Source organism: Peromyscus maniculatus, chromosome 4 (assembly GCF_049852395.1).
Source record: "Peromyscus maniculatus bairdii isolate BWxNUB_F1_BW_parent chromosome 4, HU_Pman_BW_mat_3.1, whole genome shotgun sequence".
Taxonomy (NCBI): domain Eukaryota; kingdom Metazoa; phylum Chordata; class Mammalia; order Rodentia; family Cricetidae; genus Peromyscus; species Peromyscus maniculatus.
In genome coordinates, this window is record NC_134855.1 from 50,040,150 (window position 1) to 50,060,797 (window position 20,648).

The window sequence follows — 20,648 nt, forward strand, 5'->3', positions numbered from 1 at the left end:
AATTAAGATTCATAAACGCAGAAGAAAAGGACGTAGACATCCAGGGGCATTTGTTAATACTTGTGCAGGCATAAGTGATTGAAATAAAATAGAACGCAGTTCTGAAAGGGGGGGAGGGGAAACACGCCAGATAGGAGGGCTGAAAGGATGGATGGCATCAAAGCTTGTGACAACACTTAGAAAGCCACTCTTGCCACCTGCTGTGTGTGGATTCCTTGCTGGGCATGCGCGAGGCCCTTCCACACCGCCCCTGCCTCCCGACCAAGAGCGAAGAGCTTTACAGAAGCACAGTCCTTCACCGGAGCTGAGCTCTGGTAGCTGGTCCTTGGGATCTGCGGCTAGCTCTGGCTAACTGGGTCTCTGCTGTGCTGCTCATCTGTGCTTAGAAATAACGTTTCCCGGTGCCATCAGGGTTATCAAATGGAAGCGTCTCAAATCCTTGTTCATGAGGTTTAGAAATGCCATCGTTGGAGGAAAAGGGATTGTTTCCAGGGAGGTGGAGGCAGAATTCAACTTAGTCCCATCTAATTTTAAAACTTTGCACTTCAAATGTGAGACCTTCAAGTAGTCTTTTTTTTTTATTTATGTTTTTAATTTTTGACAAAAATAAAGTGGGGCATGTCGACAGATGACTGACTTGAGACTGATGCCACTTCAAAAAATCAAGAAGCAAAAGCCCTCTGGGTTAATTAAGTCCTGACCCCAGCCCCTTTTTTGAGAAGATGGGTAACTAAAAAGTAAAATAATTCTGTGTTTAAGGTTTTTCTACCTTTATATGGTTCTGCTTTTGTAATTAACTAGATGGTACTATATATATGCTTTTTATCAGTTTAGTTAACAGTTGAATTTATTTTTGTATTTTTAATTTAGGGACATTTTTAAAATTACAGCGTTTTGGCTACTGCTCAAGTAAGCAGATGGCTGGACTTCACCAACTTGCTACTGTTTTCAAAACTGTGACCCCTTATTATGTTTTGATTTTAGTGATAGTCCTATTCTGAGTCCACGTGCAATGCTGTGTGATCGGCTGGATTATGTAAAAGCCGGTCTTCGGACACAGCGGGTTGAAAGCATTGTATATGGCCTGGGACCCTTTGTAAGTAAATGGGTACAGATGGCTCCCTGCTTAATAGAAGGCTCCACTGGTCTAGACTAGTAGATTTATTTCTGAAAAACTAGAGCGTCACTTGGTCAGGTCTTGATGCTATAATTTGATCAGCATCTTCCCCAAGATGCTCTGGGTTTAGTTAGCAGCAACTCATCTTTCATTCTTCTCCTCATAAGCTGATCTTCTTTGAACAGCAACTTAAAATGAAAGGGGAAGTGATATACATACGTAGCCTGGCATATGTGCATACATACATACATACACGTGTATGCATGCATGCGCACGCACGTGTACACAGACGCACACATATACGTGTATATACACACATATATAATATGTATACACACACATATGTATGTATACGGGGGTGGAAAGCTAAACCAAACTTTTCCACGGAAGGGTGTGATGCCTTGCTGAGCTCGTTGGAGTAAAATCTGAACTAGACACTCTAAAATTGTTAATCTCTTCAGAAATCAAGAAGGAACTTAGTTTTTTTTACAATCTCAATAATACATCCAATAGTTCGTAGTTCATTCATCTAGAGCCAATCCCCAAGCAGCAGGGTGTGTGACCGTGTGAGCAATCGATGTGGGAGACCGTGCCTTGTTGCCTCTGTCGGGGTGGCGATCATAGCCGAGGGCTCTGGCCAGCGGGGTCAAGGTAGTTCTTAGCGATCTCATTTTTCTTTGGTTTGGAAAGGGTTTCTCTCTCCCTCCTCTAACTCAGTCCAGACTAAGAGGCACACAGTCCTGGAGGTCCCAGGTTTCCCAAGAAGCCTGTGGCAGCTTCTCAAACAGGATTAGGTTTAGAGTCCTCTGAGGGCACCATGAAAATGGCAGGTCTCCCTTTCCTTAGTTTGATTGAAATCTTTGCAGCTGCAGGCATTATAATGGGAAAATTAACTAAAATCCAGTCATTCAACAGATAGTTTGGAGTAGAAAATGTACACACTGCCTGTTTGGCTTTAAGTGGGGTACTGAATACCCAGGTACAGAGAGAAATGACTTTTGGGTTTAGGGAGTTTATGTTCTGGTGGGAATTTGATGGGAAAGATGAGTAGATAAAAAGAATGCAGTTTTTCATATGGGCTTCAAAGACATGGTTAGGGACAGGTTTGCTAGGTAGAGATAGGTGTTTGAAGCGGACATGTTGCCTGCGCCCAGCGTGGGGATGTGACAGAGGTCAGCACGTAAGGGGAGCCTGCAAGCAGCACTTCACACATGCGTGAGAAATAAGACACGGAATAAAAGTGGCTCGAGTGGTAAAGGAACACGAGACAATTGAGATTCAAAGGCATGAGTTAAAGATCGGAACTGAGTGTCCTACCAGTGTGTGAAAAAAAAAAAAAATCATCTCCAGACAGCCTAAGACAAGGCAGAATTCTACAGATAAAGAAATGATTCTAAAATCTTTTTAGAAAAAAATGTAAAAAGGTTTAGAAATCAGAATGGCATCAGCCTGCTCCGTAGCTGAATATAAAATGAAAAGAAGGGCTGAAGAGATGGCTCAGCAGTTAAGAATATTTGTTGTTCTTTCAAGGGACGTGGGTTCCATTCCCAGCAGCCCCAGGGAAGCTGGCATCTGTCTATAACTAATTCCAGAGGATCTATTGCTTTCTTCTGAACATTGCAGGCACCAGGCAGGCAAATGGTGCACATACATACATGCAAGCAAAACACTCACACACATACAATAAAAAAAAAAAAAATCCTCGAGAAAAAAAATTAGATAGGAGAGATGGCTCAGAGGTTAAGAGTACTTGCTGCTCTTGCAGAGGACCTGGGTTCGGTTCCCGGCACCCACATGGTGGCTCGCAACCACCTGTGACTCCATTTCTGGGAGATCTGATGACCTCTTCAGCTTCTGTGAGCCCCAGACACACGTGCAGGGAGAACATTCACACTCACAAAATGAACGGGTACGTTCATTAGAAGAAAATGAAATAATACTTTCACAATTACATAAAGGTTACTACCCTTCCTAGAACAGCAGACAGGTTCCTAGTGGAGACTCAAAGACCCCCATTCTCTGCCCTCTACTCAGAGAGCCAGTAGAAGATGTGTGTTGTCAAGGTGCAGACGTCAGCCAAGGAAGAGGAACTGAAGATCCAGGGGCAGCGTTTTCCCCCAGAGGGTGAAGGAGGAGGTTCTTTGAATGGCACAGGGGATGAAATCTCAGTGACAGTCTGGTCTGGGAAGCAGCCATTCCAGTCAGACTGCTGTAACTGAAGTTTTTCTGTGTCCCGCCCGGTCCGCAGCTGCTCAGACCTAAGTAAACACACAGAGGCTTATATTAATTAAAACTGTTCGGCCATTAGCTCAGGATTTCCACTGACTAGCTCTTATATTTAAACTCAGTCCACTTCTGTTAATCTATATGTTGCCACATGTTCCGTGGCTTTACTTTTACATGCTGCTCCCTGGATGGCAGGCTGGCATCTACTCACTCAGCCTTCCACTTCCCAGAATTCTCCTTGTCTGTTTATCCCGCCTATACTTCCTGCCTGGCTACTGGCCAGTCAGCATTTTATTTAATCAACCAATCAGAGCAACACATTCACAGCATACAGAACATCCCACAGCAAACTGAATCAAGATAAAGTGTTTAGAAAGAATGTTTCAATGAAAACCAGCATCGTCCTTCCTCCAGGATAACAGAGAATGAAGGAAGGAGATCCTGGTGTTGTTTTGTTGTTTGTTTTTTTTGTTTTGTTTTGTTTTGTTAGCTTTGTTGGGAGTTTTGCAGTTCCTGGGAGAATTTGATGAGTTGGATAAGTTTATCAGTTGTATGAAAAGCTAAACAAACAATAGAACACAAAAACAAAGCAACTAATAACTCCAGGAGAAACAAAAAGTTATCCAAGGAAAATATAATTGCTGCATGGCAGTGCTGGGAATAATATTAACTTTGCAAGACTACTATCAACTGCGAACATTGACTTAGCCAAATGTTGAGGCTGTAAGCAGAGGGTTAGAGCACTATAGAACCTGAGCGTACGGAGGTTGAGGATGGTGTGTAAGAACTGAATCCCTTCACAAGGAGTTGTTAGTAACAAGATCTAAAATGGAAAGAGTTAAGAAGCTATAATATTTAAGCACATGGCTTAGAAATGTGATGAATAGAGAAAATGCTCAAAGGACCTGATATGAGTCCCTTTCTCAGCAGTGAGAGCTGAGTGGGAACAGGGAGACTGTGGATGGGCATTGTCTTATAAGCTTTGCAGTCCAGTTTAAATTCTTATACTGGATAAAATTAACTGTCAAGACATAGACCTGTCCTTGGCTGTCCTCTGGAGATCTAGCATACAGGGTTTGACATTTATTGTAAAAGCTTTTGCTTTGCACACTCTAACTGCTGGCACACCCACCTACATTTTCTATAAACCTCTTCTGCAGCTAGCTCTGAATTGTAGTGAGTCTGTATGGGAAATTGCTGAATTAAATGTAGCAATAGACTGTGTCTGTGTTCCTCACAGCCTCCCCCTCCCTCTGTTTTTGTGTTGACTCAGCCCTCTAAACATTAGAGGGTAAACAAATCGCTTCGTTTTTTCTTTCTTGCCTTCTCCCCAAAGTGGAGCAGACTTGGACTTCGCATAAGAAATCAACATTCTTCAGTGAGCTGATGTTCCTAAAATGGGGTAGCTAAGCCAGCTGTGCACTGAGATCTCTGAGCTGCCTGTGTGCATCTCTCGGCAAAGCCCTGCGTGGTAAATGGAGAAACTGTGAATTTGTAGTCTGTTACAGACTGTATACAGACTGTTTCCTTCTACCTTTTATTTCGAAAGAAAAAAATTCAGACTTCATAGAAAATGGCCGGGGTAGTAAAATGCCCATTCATCTTTCTGATTTGTAACTCTTAATTTTGCCACATTTCTTTCTCCCTCTTACACACTTGTGTTCCCCTTCCCTCGTGTGTTTTGGGGGTGGTGTCATAATCATCTTAAAGTAAGTGGCAGGCATCACATTTCAGTATGTCTAAATGCTTATAGGGGATAAATTCAGAGTGACCACACATCGCATTTCATCATAGATGTCTTTAAGTTCTTTTTCTTTTTTGTTTTTTCAAGGCAGGATTTCTCTGTGTAACTTTAGAGCCTTTCCTGGAACTTAATCTGTAGCCCAGGCTGGCCTTGGACTCACAGAGATCTGCCTGCCTCTGCCTCCCAAGTGCTGGGATTAAAGGCGTGCACCACCATCGCTGGATTAAGTTCTTATATAGATGTTTTTCTTTTTACTTGTTAAGTCTTTCATGATGGTGACCATTAGGAGCATAAGCCAAATTTTTTTTTTTTTTTTTTTTTTTTTTAGAATGTCCTCAAATATAGGTTCACCTTTTTGCTCCAGGCTTGTAATATTGTGGTTTACAGTTACAGAAGGGATGCATATCCAGATTCTTTTATCCACCTCCTGTAGCTTTTTATGCTTGCTCAAAAGCTTACTCCATCATTTGTATATGTTGGGTTTTGTTTTTCGTGATAATTTATGGTTTGGCATAGAGAATTAAGAATGGACACATACCTGGGGAAGAGTAAGAACCCTTCAATCACAGAGACTCTTGCGCGGTAATCTCTGGGAGGGGTCATCGGTTCCTCTGGAAACAAGCATAATATTTTTTTTTAAACAACTTTGGCAGTATTCTTTGGGTGACTTAATATATTGTAATCAGGGACAACGTCTCTTAGAACATCGGTTCTGCTGTGGTGTGCAGCCTAGTGAGACACGTTTGGAGGCCCTTGGCCAGCTTTCTTTTGACTGCTAAGTGCAATCTTGTTTGGAGTCTAAACACCAAACGCGTGTTTACTTTGTATGTTTTGGCTGTGCCGGCGCTAGGATGCTGGGAGGCTTAGGCTGTGTCTGCTTCCTGTGAAGCCAGGGCAACATGGAGAGACGGCATGCCGCGCATGCCAGCAGAGCTGTGCAAGCCTCCTGTTGAAAGCATGGTTTCTGTGTGTCAGGGCTTCCTGGTAGGAGACCTGATGACACAGTGGCCTTTAGGCAGAGCTCCTCGGGATGTGTAGGAAGTGCTGTGACAGGTTCTGTTGGGGGGAAAGCTGAGCCATTCCCAAGCCTGGACAAGCTGCTCTTGAATTTTGCGCTGGCTGCCAGGGTGAGCGTTTTCGTTTCGATGTGTCTGTCTCGCTTTTCTTCCTGACGTCGGCGTGGTCTTTCTGGAAGTTTCACGGGACTTGTTATAAATATCTACAGCAGGACTCTAATCTGTTTGCGGTTCGTCATTTCTCTTCTTTCTCTCTCCAGATTTTGTGGACGTTTACTACTTTGTCATTATGAGATGTCGTCTCTCGGTGCCTCCTTTGTGCAAATTAAATTCGACGACTTGCAGTTTTTTGAAAACTGCGGTGGAGGAAGTTTTGGGAGCGTTTATCGAGCCAAATGGATATCACAGGACAAGGAGGTGGCTGTCAAGAAGTTACTCAAAATAGAGAAAGAGGTAAGATCCTCTGCTACCGGAGGCGCCCACAGGAGCCCTTATGTAAGCCTTTCAGCCTAGAGTTAGAGGGCCACAGAGCTGGAAGGGATCTGGCAGGTCCTTTGGGGCTGGTCCATGAGGCTCGTTCCCAATTTCCATTCTGGGAACCCCATAAATAGAAAATATTGCAGTGTGTGCTTTAGGGTTGAGTTCTCCGGGGGGTCATCTGAAGCTAGAGGATTTCTTTCCATGGTATAAAAAAGCCAGTATCCTCTGTGCTGGGCTGTCCTACAGACAGACACAGGTGGGTTGGAGCATTTCACTTTCCAGGGCAGCCAAGAGGGGGCAGTACAGAGAAACAGGTAGCATTTTCGTTGCTTACCATCTGCACGCCTTGTGTTGGGGGTGGTCCCTAGTTGTTAAAAAAAAAAAAAAGCAAAGAGTATTATTTTTCTACTGAATTAAGCAATACTGGCGTATTAGGTTTCGCCTCACAGTGGTGCGTTTCGTGTAATAAAGAATTAGGCACTGACAGAACTGCCTTTCCTTGTAAAATCAGAATAAGGTCTTGTCTTTTAGAGTCTGGAACTTGTCTTGGATGTAGATGAGCCCTGAACTCTTAGAATCTTTATCTTTCTTAGGAATATGACACACACACACCCCACTGCCACTGCATTCAGTTTGAAAGCTCAAGAATTAAATAATTTGTATAGCTGACCCAAAGGAGTGGAGCTTGGTAACTTTCTCTTTAAAGTACTTTTTAAAAATTTAAAGGTCCTTTTAACTGATCATAAGAACACACACACAAAAATGAACGTCTGTGAGTCAGCCGTGTGAATGTTTCAATACGTGTGTGCATTTCATGTTTGAGTCATTATATCCATTGCCTTGTTTAACATTTCTTTTATGGTGTAAACATTCAGATGTCTCTCCTTTGGCTTTTTGAAAAATACAGTGTATCGCCATTATCTGTGGTTGTCCTGCTGGTAGCTTTAAAGACTTACCCTTTGCTTATTTTGGCCATTATTTTTTTTTTTATGTCCAGTTTTCACTAGGTATTGTTCCTTTCAAGTGAACTTTTCCATAAATATGTGTTCTTCCCCCCCCAAGTGATCTTATTGTTATCGTTGACTGCACCAGTGACCCCTCATGACTGGTTAGAGATGTGAATCCAGTGTTAGCATCGCAGGTCCCCCCCCCCCCCCCCCCCCCCCCCCCCCCCGCTCCAGTATGCTGTTAGAGATCTTCAGTCCGCTCTCCCATTGTTGGAACCAGGACGGTGGCGCTGAGGTGTCTCTGCTGCGGGCTGTCTGTAGGTTTTACACAAAGCAGAAGGGTACTAAGTAAAGACCAGTTCTTGCATTAGAATCATTTCTGATACTGGATTCTTTGATCTAGTAAGCTTGTGTTATTGTCCCAGTTTTATAGATTGGAAGCAGAGCATGGAGAAATGTATTAGCCACTCCAGGAGGAGGAGCAGGTGGGATTCAGGAGGCCAGGCTTCCTGTTCTTCAGGGTTTTACTCTGAGACCTCTAGTTGACCAGGTGAGAATAGAAAGCAGGCCAGTTCCGTCCGCTTACATAAGAATGTTAAGTGGTAGGTGTGGGACTTTGACAGAGGAGCTTCTGATAGGGTTAGTGGATGAGACAGGAAGCTGGTTTGAAAGGGGGCATGAGTTGCGGCCCATTCACTTTCTATTCTCCCTCACATGAGCAGACATGGCCCCATTTCTACAGTTTGAGAGGCCAAGAGAACGACACAGGAAAGCCCTGGGTGAAAGCGAGCGTTGGAAGCTGCCAGGTCCTGCTTTTCTATTGCAAGAGTGGAACTTGTAAACTTGTGAGCAGGAAAAAGCAGAAACTCCGCTTCCGCTTAGGGGCCTGTTGTCGTCAGAGATGGTCATTATTCATCTCCTTGCCAGGCACCCCACGCTGCCAAATAAACAGGAGTCCAATGTGAAAGTCTGCTGGAGCCCTGGTGGTTATTGGAGGGGAAGTGTGAATCCCTTGTGGACCTGTATTTTATAAAATGTGCGTTGGCTACCGGCTAGGCTCTTTTTAAGTGATAAGATAAAGGTGATAAACGCTAACCACCCCCTCCCCATCCCCCCAACTCCACCCTCCCACCCCCCACTCTCCACCCCATTTATACACTCAATCCTAAGCTTCTTGGGCATTGTTTTTCTCACTTCACAGGATTCTTTGAGAATTACCTGACATTTGACTAAATGTATGTTTTGTGAACTTGGTCAAATGTGGAGAATGTACATGACATTTTTTTTTTCTTTTGGTTTTTCTAGACAGAGTTTCTCTGTGTAACAGCTCTGACTGTCCTGGAACTCACTTTGTAGATCAGGCTGACCTCCAGCTCCACCTGCCTCCCACGACTCCCAAATGCTGGGGTTTTAAATGCATGTGCCACTACCACCCTGGAAATTGTTGATTTATTTTATGGGGAATTGAACTCAGGTCCTCTGGAAAAGCAGCCAGTGCTCCGAACCACTGGGCCATCTCTCCAGCCCATGCCAGATTCTTAAACGTGGCTTATGTGACCATTGGCACCTCATTTGTGACCTCCAGTGTAGTGAGGACATGGCACTTCCCTCTCTTTCAGAAAGTGCGTGTTGCCTTTCTACTGAAAATGCACTAACTTAAAATGTTTTTAAAAACGATTTCAAGCAAACACCAAGAAAAGTTACAAGACTGCTGTGACCTCTCTAATACCACTTAAGCCTACCACTTACTGACACTTTGCAACATCTGCCTTTTGTCTTCATTTATGCTATTGATTTATATGCAGTTATAATTACTTTATTTTGGCTGGTTGTGAGAAGACATTATAGATGCTATATGTATTTATTCAGAGTATTTCAGCATCTCCTAAGAATCCAGTTAACAAGGTCAGGAAGTTGAGTGGTCCTATCACTTTTATTGGATAGTCCACCTTCAGATCTTGCCATTTGTCCCAAGACTTTTATGGGAAGTTTTTCCACCCCAGGATGCACTCCAGGATGACAGATGGCATCCAGCTGATGTGTCTGTTTAGTCTGTTTTAGCCGGGGACAGTTTCCCTGCCTTTTTTGCCTTTTAAGACTTGGACAGTTTGGAAAAGCAGAGAACACTCGTTTTGCAGAATGCCCTCGTTTTGGACTTACCGATTGCCCCCTCGTTTGGCTTATGTGGTTGTGGTGGGAATGTCGTGGGGGTTGTGTGTCCTTGGTGGTCCTCGGTGCAGCGTCGTGGGAGTCGCTTGTCATGGTTTTGGTGAAGTTTCTTTTGGACCCCTGGGTATGCGCTCACTCAGTTCCTCTGCAGAGAACATACCTATTTGTCTTTTGTAATTGGCTGTTGGGAGCGACTTTGCAGCTATATAAATATCTTTCCACAGCTTTGCATCCCTTGATGATTCTGTCTTAGGTAGAACGTTACCAGGCTAGTCCACTGTGGTAAGAGCAAGTTCCCTCCTTCGGAGCTTCCCCCCTGTTCCTCCTTCTGGCCTCCCCTTATATACTGGCCAATGGCTTGTTTGTTTATAGACAGTTTTACACTTCGCAGTGACACACTCCATTACACCTACGCGTCTCTGTGTTTAAGTTACGTACAGCTTGGCTAGTAAGGGACCCTTCAGGCTGCCTTCTGTGTCTTTTGACAAGTGCTGTTGAGTTTTGACTTCCTTACTTCCTGACGCAAAAAGTCACTCCTGTCTCCTGCTCCTGTCCCCTTGCTGGGGCAGTCATTCCTGCAGGAAGTCTGGGGCAGCACCCCTGACTTGGATTCAGCATTTAGGGACCAAAGTGGGGCACTGCTAGGGGCGCCTACTTGAGACTGTTTGAAAAGGAACCTTTGTTTCTTAGTAGCAATGAAAGTGACACGTTTTATTTATGAGATTGTTTAGAGTTTAGACTCAGGCCTCTGGGTGGACAGGTTCTGGGATGGGCTCCTTCCGGAGGCAGGTTTAGAAAAAGGGAGCACATGGAAGCAGGTCTCAAAATGGTTCCTTCCCGAGTCAGAAGTTGTACTTCCAGGACTTTTTCTGAGTCAGTCAGTGCTGTGTAGGGGTCTGTGTCAGGTGGGTGATGGCGAAGACTTGGGGACAACCTGGGCAGTACCATCACATGCCCTTCGGAAAATGCTGGGTTTATTGGAGTGAAGTGGGCAAGGCAGTTTCTAAAACATGTATATGCTTGGTGTCTGTGTGCTGCCTTTATTTTTCCTGAATGTCTGTGGTTCTCTATGATTTCATGTTTTCCTTCAACATTTTATTATGAAAAATTTCAAACATAAAGTGAATTTCATTGTGAACATCCGTATACATGACATATGGAATATATAGTTAACAAAAATACTTCATCACACCAATGGTGGTACACGCCTTTAATCCCAGCACAGGGGAGGCAGAAGCAGGTGGATCTCTATGAGTTCAAGGCCAGCCTGGGCTACAGAGTGGGTTCCAGGAAAGGTGCCAAAGCTACTCAGAGAAACCCTGTCTCGAAAAACTTAAAAAAAAAAAAACAACTTCATCACATGTACGGCCAGCTCTCTGCCCTCTACCCTCTTACTCACCCGTGAGCTGCATTTCACGGCAGCAGCCAGCATCAGTGCCCTTCCTTCCAGTAAGCCGTTGGTGTACTACTTACTGATCCAGCTCAGTTGTAGTTACAGTTTGGTTTTCTTCTGTAGTAGACATACATGTCACCAAGGTTTTAGAAATGTGGATTGACTGTGACGTATATTTACATTTCTAATCAGAAAAATACAATTTAAAAAGTGCAGTTTTGACAATCTGCAGCAATATCTCGGGAATGTCAGCTGAACTGAGTTTCGTAAACTGTTAGTGGATCATACAGCACTAATTTTCCAGGCTCGGTGTTCGTCTCTGACATGTGGGGCATTTCCTTTCACGTTGCTGTCCCACAGCAACGCCCCCGGAGCTCAGGACTCAGCTGTTTACATTGTTTACGGATGTACTTACAGTGCGCCGCCATTTCTTTCTGCTTGAAAAATGTTTACGACTGGGGGGGGGGAACAGGACACTTTAAGAATATGTACCGGAAGTAAGGAAAGAGGCCATTAGCGTGTCTTCCTGGTACCTGCTGGTTCACTTGGGTGAAGCCGAAGTGCTCAGGCAGAAGTTCAGAAAGGAGTGGAAGTTCCGGAGAAAGCCATCGAGATCACAGTGTCTTACTTACAGCCCTTAGCTGTAGGCTGCTCTCCCAATAACCTGGGCTCACAGCTTAAGGACGGCAGCTGTGGGGAGGACTGTGCTGGTGACTGTGGGGAGGACTGTGCTGGTGACTCTGGGGAGGACTGTGCTGGTGACTGGGGAGGACTGTGCTGGTGGCTGTGGGGAGGATTGTGCTGGTGTCTGTGAGGAGGACTGTGTTCCCCTGGCAGGGAAGGCCTGGTAGGACAGGGCAGCTCACAATGACGGAGCGAGGGGACTGAGGAGAGTGGAGGGAAGGAGAGGGAGGAGTTGATTGAGAGTAGGCCTGTTAGCTGGCTGTCCTCTTCCCCATTTTAGCCCAGCTCGTAGGATGGTACTGCCCACATTCGGGTGGTGCTTCCTCCCGAGTTAACCTCTGGAAATGAAGCGCCCCCTCTTTTCTTTCCTTCTCTTTTCTTTCTTTTCTCACAGCTTTGCTCTTTACTAATTCCCAGAGCAGGCTTCAGGCCAATCAGGATGGCACTAGCCAGTACTGCTTTTATGTTACATTGAAACCTGTTGATACTTACGATGTTGACACATCACAGATAAATATTAGGAGTGAAGGAAACATTTCCCGCAAACTGAGAGAAGGCAGACTCCTCAGCAAGGAAAAGAGAAGGCCTTTGCTTCTTTGGCCTTGGTTTATTCCGCTCCCTCCCTTTAAAGAAGAAAATAATCCTACCAAGTTTTAGAAATGTTGAAAGCCAATGAGTTTGGATTTAAAAACTGATCCATATTGTACATATTTGTAAGTAGAGGACATCTGAGAGTCAACTGGTCATAATAACGGGGGCTATTAGTAATTTGTATGTAGAGAGAAGTTATCTGTATGAGTTAGAAAGTGGAATATTGGAACTGACATAGCACTCAGAAAGATAAAAATAAAAGCTTCGTTATGCCTAGAGTGGCGGTGTGATGATGTTTACGCTTGGGAAAAACTAGTTAAATATTATCGATTTATTAACCCAAGCGGGGACTTGATTCCTGTCTGTGCAGTCCTGTAGATTTTTATTAGTGAGTTCTCTGTTTTTAACTGTAGGGTTGCTGTTTTATTATTTTCTCTGTCCCTGAACATGACAGAGAATTACTCCCGTTCTTTGTAAGTCCTTTCCGTATTTAAATATGTTGATAGTCCCACGGGACTAAAGCTCCAGTCCCTGACAGTGCCTCTGAGTCCTGGCCTGGTTTCTGTGGCGATCTTGTGTTGAGAACTTGTCACTTAGTATGATTAGGCCTTTGCCTTTGCTCTACCCATATGTCCTCCCTGCCCAGGTCCTGCTGGGCGATCTTGTGGGGCATAGAGGACTAAGGGCCGTGGAACACAAAGGAAACAAAGCCCTCAGGGCCGCCCCCCTGGCCGCTCCTCACCCCGGGTGCTCCCCTGACTCCTCGGCCTGCTTGTCACCTGCTGACCTGTGCGGCTTTCACTTCCGTCACCCTGGCCACGTTCTTTGCTTGACCTGTAATATACCATTGTCTTCTCTACCTGGGCAGGCCCTACTGATTTTTCGGGTTTAATCTTTTTTCATGAATGTTCTCAGTCCCATAATAGTTCTCTTTTTCTCCTGAATTTATACCATTTAACATCCGAACCTCTAATTTGACATAGGCTTAGAACTGTCCTGTGATGGGACTGTTCCTCTAAGGAGTGGTCACTTAACTCCCAATATGTCATGCTGTGGCTTCTCAGCTGAAGAGTGGGGCTAATTATAGTACCCACGTCACCGGGCTGTTTGAAAGGATTAAATGAGATGATACGTGTCAACGAGGAACACTGGACACAAGGGAAGACTCGGGTAACTGTCTGCCATCCATTTATCTTCAAAGGGAGCCCAGCCGGGAGAGTCACCTTTTAGGAAGATGTTAACATTCATACCTAGGATCTTATGTTGGGCAGGAAGCAGCCTCTCCATTTACAACCAACAGGAAAGAGAGCCTTGGTGAGGCCTAGTTAATTGTGTGTGGGCAAGCACATGGGTGCTGGGATGGTTAGTGTTAACTGTCAACGTGACAGAAGTTAGAATCACCTAAGAGGGACATATCCGTGGGGGTGATCTTGGTCACATCAGTGGGGTGGGAAGCCCTTCCCACTGTGGATGGCACCATTTCCTAGGAGGGCCTCTTGGACTGTGGAGGTAGAATTACACATTTATAGTTCTCCCCTGACTGTGGACAGACTGCTTCCAGCTCCTGCCGCTGCGACCTCTCTGCCAAGGTGGCCTGTATCCTGGAACTGTGAACTACATAGGTCCTTTCTCCCTTGAGTTGCTTGCCAATAAGAAATAAGACAGACAGCATGCTCGGCATCCTAGTTCTGCGCTCTTGGAAGGCTGAGGCTGAGGCTGTCCCTTTAGCCGAGGCTGTCGCCATCTTGGCCATCCCCAGGGGCCAGGTGCGTTGCCACAATTACTGCTCTCCGTTCCCTCATAGTCACTTTACAGGATTATACTCTCTATTTGACACATCCGATGTAAGACTCACAGGCTCAGCAAGCTGGCCACGCCCCCTAGCCAGCACACGTGGCATTCTTCACGAGGGTTTGCTTCGCTAAGCTTCATAGTGCTGGGCCCTGTGCGTTGCTCACGGCGAACTCTGAAATATTTGTCCTGGTGTTTGGTGCTCTGTTGCCGAGGACCTGCCTCTCACTGATGTTCGTCTTAAAGAGGTGTCTTATACAGATGTGCCTGCCTGTTCTTCATTGTTCTGCTTTCAGCTGTGACTACAGTAGAGCACACCTGTCTTTACCGGATCTCTGTAAATACAGCAACAGGTTTGCATCCATAGTTGTTGGACTCTTGCTTATGACTTTGCTTTGGGGGGCCTGATGTTTGAATTTATAAAGGCTCTCGATTTTTATGCCTTTTAGACTGACATGCCATTTTCTAAGGACTTTCACACACTTCATAGTGTTATCCTTTAGCTGCATTCTACATGTAAAAATCATTGCTTTGAATTAAAAATTAAGCAGGTTAAAGTAATGAATCCTTTTATTGATAATTGATACGGGCATCTTCCAGAAGCACACACCGAACAGCATCCCTCACTCAGCTTGCTTCTGTGAGGCAATTCTGTTGCCAGGAGCTTACAATCAAAGCCACTCCGAGGTGAACTGCAATAAGAGATAGAGAAAATTGGCCACACGTTGAACAAATACATGAGTTAAATGAGTGACCAGGCATTGTCAATTATGTCTGAAGATAACGTGAAACTTAGGGGAGCAGTCAGTAAGGAAAGGCCACCAGAAAGCCTTCCCCAGGGCCAAGAAGACTTACAAAGTCCCCACCACACTCAGTGAATGCATGAAGACAAACGCTACTTTTGACGTCATTGAGAGCGCCATGGAAATGTTTTATTTGCTAGCAAAAGCCCTTTCTTTGTTTGGCTACTTATCTTTTAAAAGCTTAAAAATCCGTCCATCATTTTGTTAAGATTTCATATTTACTGTATGTGGAGACTACTTTGATTTGTCATAGAAGGAACATGATTACAACTGTCATATCAGTTTCTCATTAAGGAATTATTGATCTTGGTATATTGAGCAATAAACATTTCAGTTAGTTAATGTTTATTCTTCAGCCATGCTCTAAACATTGCGGTGAAATCAAACCAATTAATGGAGTCCAGTAAAAATGTTATGTCCAGACTAACTGATTTCACATAAAGTCAGGCTCTTGCCACAGAAGAAAAATGGCGTATGCCATGATTCCAGTGTCTGAGAAAGCCAAAGCTGAAGAAAGAACAATTAGACAATTGAAAAATTCTAGGAGATTAAAAAAAAAAAATGCCTGTGAACATCTGCAGAAGTTTCAGAAACTTGTCTGAGCATGTCACAATCGGGGTGATCAGCCAGCAAAATGGCTCAGAGGGTTGACAGACACCTGCTACCAAACCCGACCTGTGCCAGACCCACATGTGGAAGGAGAGAACAGATGTGCCCAGGCTGTCCTCTGACCTCCACATGTACATCATGGCACAAGTGCTTGCTGTCTCTCTCTGTCTCTCTGTCTCTGTCTCTGTCTCTCTCAACAAATGAATGTAATTTAAAAATAGATATGATTGTTTTTTAGTCTTCAAAAGTAGACTCCTCTCACTTGGATGTTAAAGGTGCCTGTAACTTCTCCTTGCCTGTGGGGTGACAAGAAGTCACTCCCCTTGTGTCACCCAAGCATGGAGGCCACGTCACCCAGTGTTTTCCGCCGATCCCTGACTCCCTCTCCTCAGCAGGATAGCCAGTTGCTTTTCGAATGGGGCCGTTGATGTTGTATGCGCTGGAAGCTGCAGGCTTTTAGAGTATTTTAATTCCCAGAAAGTTCTTAACAATGGAACTTCCAGGATTGGCGCTGGCCCATGCCTTTGGGGCCACATAGACCTCCTTCAGATGTCGGTTTCCTGAGGGCGGAGGCTGTGTCTTCAGCATCATCGTCTTCTGGACTACACGGAGTGCCTTGCCCACCGTAATGACTGAGTGAAGTCATGCATGCAGGAGTCTCAGCTCAGCCTTGTCTGGTGTGATTTATAGGAATGTTGTGCTAGTCCTAAATCTATAGCAAAGGATCCGGCTTGCTACTCCTCTGTCTCCCCTCATGGCCTTGCCCTTCCCAGTCTGGTTGATTTTTATTTATTTATTTATTCATTCATTCATTTATTTATTTATTTATTTATTTATTTATTTATTTATTTTTAGCTCTTAATAAATTACTTTATCTTTGAATGAAAAGCTGTTCTATTGCCAGGAGGAATGGTTTTCGTGGCCACGGCACTTTATCTGTTTGGGGTTTGGCTGTATTTGCAAAAAGACTCCAACATGGAAGATCTGAAAGATCTTAGCCCATTAACATCAGATGTTCATTGACTCATGACCTGCGGACCATGATAGTGTCCCAGTGACATGGCCAGACAGGATTTCAATGGCTTGAAAATACGATTTCTTCCCTTGGTGTGGTCCTTCAGGAAAACGGTGCTTGATAAAATTAGCTGCTTTAGATAGCCACCCTGAAAAGAGTAGAAATGCTCAGTGAGCATGTGCACAGTCTCTCAAAGAAGAAGGAGGCTGCAAAGCTACCATGCCCTAGAAGGCCTGTATTCCGCAATGAATGCACAGAATCTGTTTAACTCACTACACTAACATTTCGTTTGCAGTTATTCAGTTTGTATATGTGTGTGTACATGTGAGAGGTCAGGGGAAAACGTTTGGGGTTTGATTCTTTCCTTCTCCCGCCAGGTTCTGGGAACTGGACTCAGGTGGTCAGGCTTGGCCGCAACTGCCTTATCCACTGAGTCATCTCGCTGGCTGTAACTCTGTCCAGTTTTTAAAGCGTGCAGAGCAGTACGTCCTTTGGTGGGAACTAAATTGCTTCTGTTATTGGAATGTAGAGTTTCCTTTAAGAAACACATACTCATTTTAATCGTTGGTTGTGCATTTTTAAATATAACATTTTATTAACACCTGCTGCTGGGAAATTTTTATTATTATTATTTTTGAGACAGGATTTCCCTGTGTATCCCTGGCTGTCCTGAAACTTGCTCTGTAGACCAGGCTGGCCTCAAACTCACAGAGATCCACCTGCCTCTGAGTGCTGGGATTAAAGGTGTGCACCACCACCTGTTGGTCTTTTTGCTTTTTAAGGCACAGCCTCTGCATTTCAGATTGACCTTGAACTCACCATCCTCCTGTCTCAGCCTCCTGAATGCTGGGATTACAGGCTTGTGCCAGCATGCCACCAGGAATAGTAACGAGAGATCGTGGTTGTGAGTGAGGGGCTAAAACCATCAAGAACTGGTGTAGGATGAAGGCTAGTGGCTGATGCAGTCCTGATAGCAGAAAGTGCAGCTTTTAGGGAGAGGGGAGGCGCACATTTGAAGTGGTATGGCTGAGCCTGGCCCAGGGGAACACGTGCGAAGAGCCAGAGAAGCAGGCAGTGAGGGGCCTACTTTGAGGACCAACTTCTATCTGAGGAGAGGAGGAAACGTGAGAAGAGAGGGTTCAGGCTGGGGGCACGAGGCTGGGGATCGAGCATGAGCTTGCAGTGAAAGGAAAATGGAAAGATGGGAGGTTGGGACCAGCTGGGAAATGTGGGGCCACAGAAAGATTGATGGGCAGAGGGCCAGGGTTGCGTAGTCACTTTTGTGGTGATTGTGCAAGCATGGAGAAACAGGCACAGTGAGGTTGGTCTTGGGGCAGTCGGAGTGGCTGGTGTGGGGTCAGCTTAGGGCAGGGTAGAGGTAGGGCTCTATGGCCTCAGGAACTGGACGTGAGAAACCTGCCCCAAATGTATGCACTGATAAATCTCTCCAAAGACAAGATTTCCCTAACTCCAGCTGCTGGGATGTGTGGAATCTGGGTTTTTAGCGACTCAGCAATAACTAAGAACAGGGTAACTATTGAGAAACTAGGAAATGTAAACCCAACAAAACCTTGTCTACATGTTCACAATGAGGAGTTACCCTGTTGACAAAGGTAGCAGACACATATTTATGAAAACTACAGACTGATTTCCACTTGCGCATTTTAAAATGAAATATATATTGTAGGTAGTATCTTCCGTCTTTTGTTGAAAACAGGCATTGGATTCCTAGGACGCCACGTAACATGATGTTTAAGAGCTCAGGCCCTGGCTTCATTCAGTCCGTGAAGATCCAAATCCCAGTTCCCCGGCTTGTTTGGAGTACAGACAAGTTAGGCAAGCCTTAGTTTTTTCTGCTATAAAATGCAGATAATAATGGGGTTGGCTTCCTAAAGATGCTGCGGGGACCTGTTGAAGTCGTCCATGTGGGCACATGCACGTAGGACCTGGCACCTACTCAGCTCTCATGTATGGGACAACTGTTAGTGCTGTGGTTTCAGCAGCCTGACGTCTGAACACACCCAGTGTTCCACTGTGTGGCTTGTTAGCACACATTACTGTGAATGGATCTTTCCTTTTCAGTGCTTGTAAATAACTAGCTCTTTACATCATTCTGTAGTGTGGTATTCCCAAAGTCTAAAACTCCATAGTCCCAATGATTTTTTTTTTTTAAATCCTATTGTTTTTAACCAGCAAACAGTATTTTTGTCATTTACTTACTGCATTTTGTATTATAAGCTGGGTTATTTTTAAGCACCTTAACTATACATGTCCCATGTCCACTGGAAATGGAGTCCCCTTCTACGTGAGAATCAGTCATGTGGGACGTTCTGTGTAATGGAACGTGGGAGCTGAGTGGACACGTACAGGAATGATGACACTTCGGGCTGGTGAGGATGACCACTCACATGCATGCTGAATCTGAAATGGCGGGACCTTCTGGAAGGTAGTTTGAGTGACTGACAAGTCAAAAAGAAATGCCCTTTGACCTTTCACCTTCCCCTGCAGGAATTTGTTGTTGGAGGGAAAGAGAAAAGTACATGTACATGCATAGTAATAGTTGTTGATTGATGCAGATTGGAAACAGTATGGATATCCTTTTTGTGTGCATGTGTTCTTTGCCTGCAAGTATGTGGGGTGGGGGTGTGGGCGGGAGGCAAATGCTGGGTGTCTTTCTCAGTCACTCTCCACTTGAATTTTTTAAGGCAGGGTTTCTCACTGGACCTGGAGCTCGCTGACTGGCTAAACTGTGCGATCAGCAAGCTCCTGGATTCTTTGCCTGCCCCCTGGGATTAGCTTTGCATCTTGGCTCACTCTTGGCTTTGCATCTGTGTGTCGTGGATCCAATCTCAGGACCTCATGCTTTACCACTGAGCCATCCCCCTAGTCCCTCATGTTCTTTTATAGTCATTAAAAACGGGGGTTGGGGGGGAGACACCAATGCGTGCCATCTGGTGGGGTACAAAGCACAAAAGGAAATTATATAATTCTTCTGTTCTGTGCAGATGGGAAGTTCATCCCTGTTTAGTTTTAAATCATACAGAATCCCTGAAAGCGGACTTCTGCGCTTTGGGTGTTTTCTCCTTCAGCTCTCCTGGAGTGTCAGTGATGGCCCAGAGTTCTGGTCTCCTTCCGCCACCCCCTCCAGTGTCTTTGCCGTCACGAAGGCCTGCACGTGTGTAGTTGAAAGTTAACCTGAATTCCACATAAGTTTTCGTAGGTCTTCGTCGATTGCCGAGGAAATCCTGGGGATTTGAAGTCGTGTCTTTAGCGTTTTGTTGGGGCGCTAGGTGCATGTCTTCTTTTAATCTCCTTTAGGAGTACAGCGAGGACAGCCAGTGCTTTCACTAGCAAGGAAGGCTTTAGAGTTTTGCCTTTGTTTATAGATTGCTCCGGCTGGATCTGTATTTGCTCTGTAGAAGAAACTGAAAGAATGTGTAACCAGTACTTGGATAGTACTTCAGTCAGTCCTTTTCCCTTTATTATGGCGCCCCCCACCCCCCCCACCCCCCCACACACCATGTTTATTTTAGCAAACCTATAAAAAGCTCGGAATGTTTACCCACAGCCACTTGTCAGGGTAAGTAGGAAGAAATTGTCCTTTTGAAGAATTCAGCACAGAGAGAAAAGCGTGCACACCTGTTTGTTTAAGCATCGACTACAGAGGGGGAGAGTCTCCATCAATGCCTTGTTCAGAGTTTAGAAAGGAAGGAGAAGCCTGGGACTTGATTCCTCTGGGTAAGAGTGCATGGAGGAGCTGGGCAGTGGCGGTGCACGCCTTTAATATCAGCACTCGGGAGGTAGAGGCAGGTGTGAGTTTGAGGCCAACCTGATCTACAAAGCAAATTCTGGGACAATCAGGACTACACAGAGAAACCCTGTCCCAACCCCCCCCCACACACACACACATACACCACCCCCAAAAAACAAAAAAACAAAACAAAAAAACAAAACAAAAAAACAAAAGAGTGTAGGGAGCCTGAGGGTTGTATCTAGAAGCAAGCCTTCCTTCCCCAGTCCTTTGTCCTGCAGAGTCCTCCTGTGTCGTCCTCCCATCCTGCAG

At 45.0% G+C, this 20,648-nt stretch overlaps 1 protein-coding gene across 3 annotated transcripts in view; it reads left to right on the forward strand.

Annotated features, from left to right (window-relative positions):
* Positions 1–20,648, forward strand: part of Map3k20 (mitogen-activated protein kinase kinase kinase 20) — a 162,930-nt gene that overhangs the window by 6,099 nt on the left and 136,183 nt on the right. For 2 of the 3 annotated variants that reach the window (XM_015987992.3, XM_006972428.4), the window contains exon 2: positions 6,364–6,556. In XM_015987992.3, the coding sequence (XP_015843478.1) occupies positions 6,398–6,556 (159 nt within the window). In that variant the 5' untranslated portion in view covers positions 6,364–6,397. Of the gene's footprint in view, positions 1–5,978; positions 6,215–6,363; positions 6,557–20,648 lie in introns of those variants that run through there. The other variant, XM_015987999.3, reaches the window with a different exon arrangement.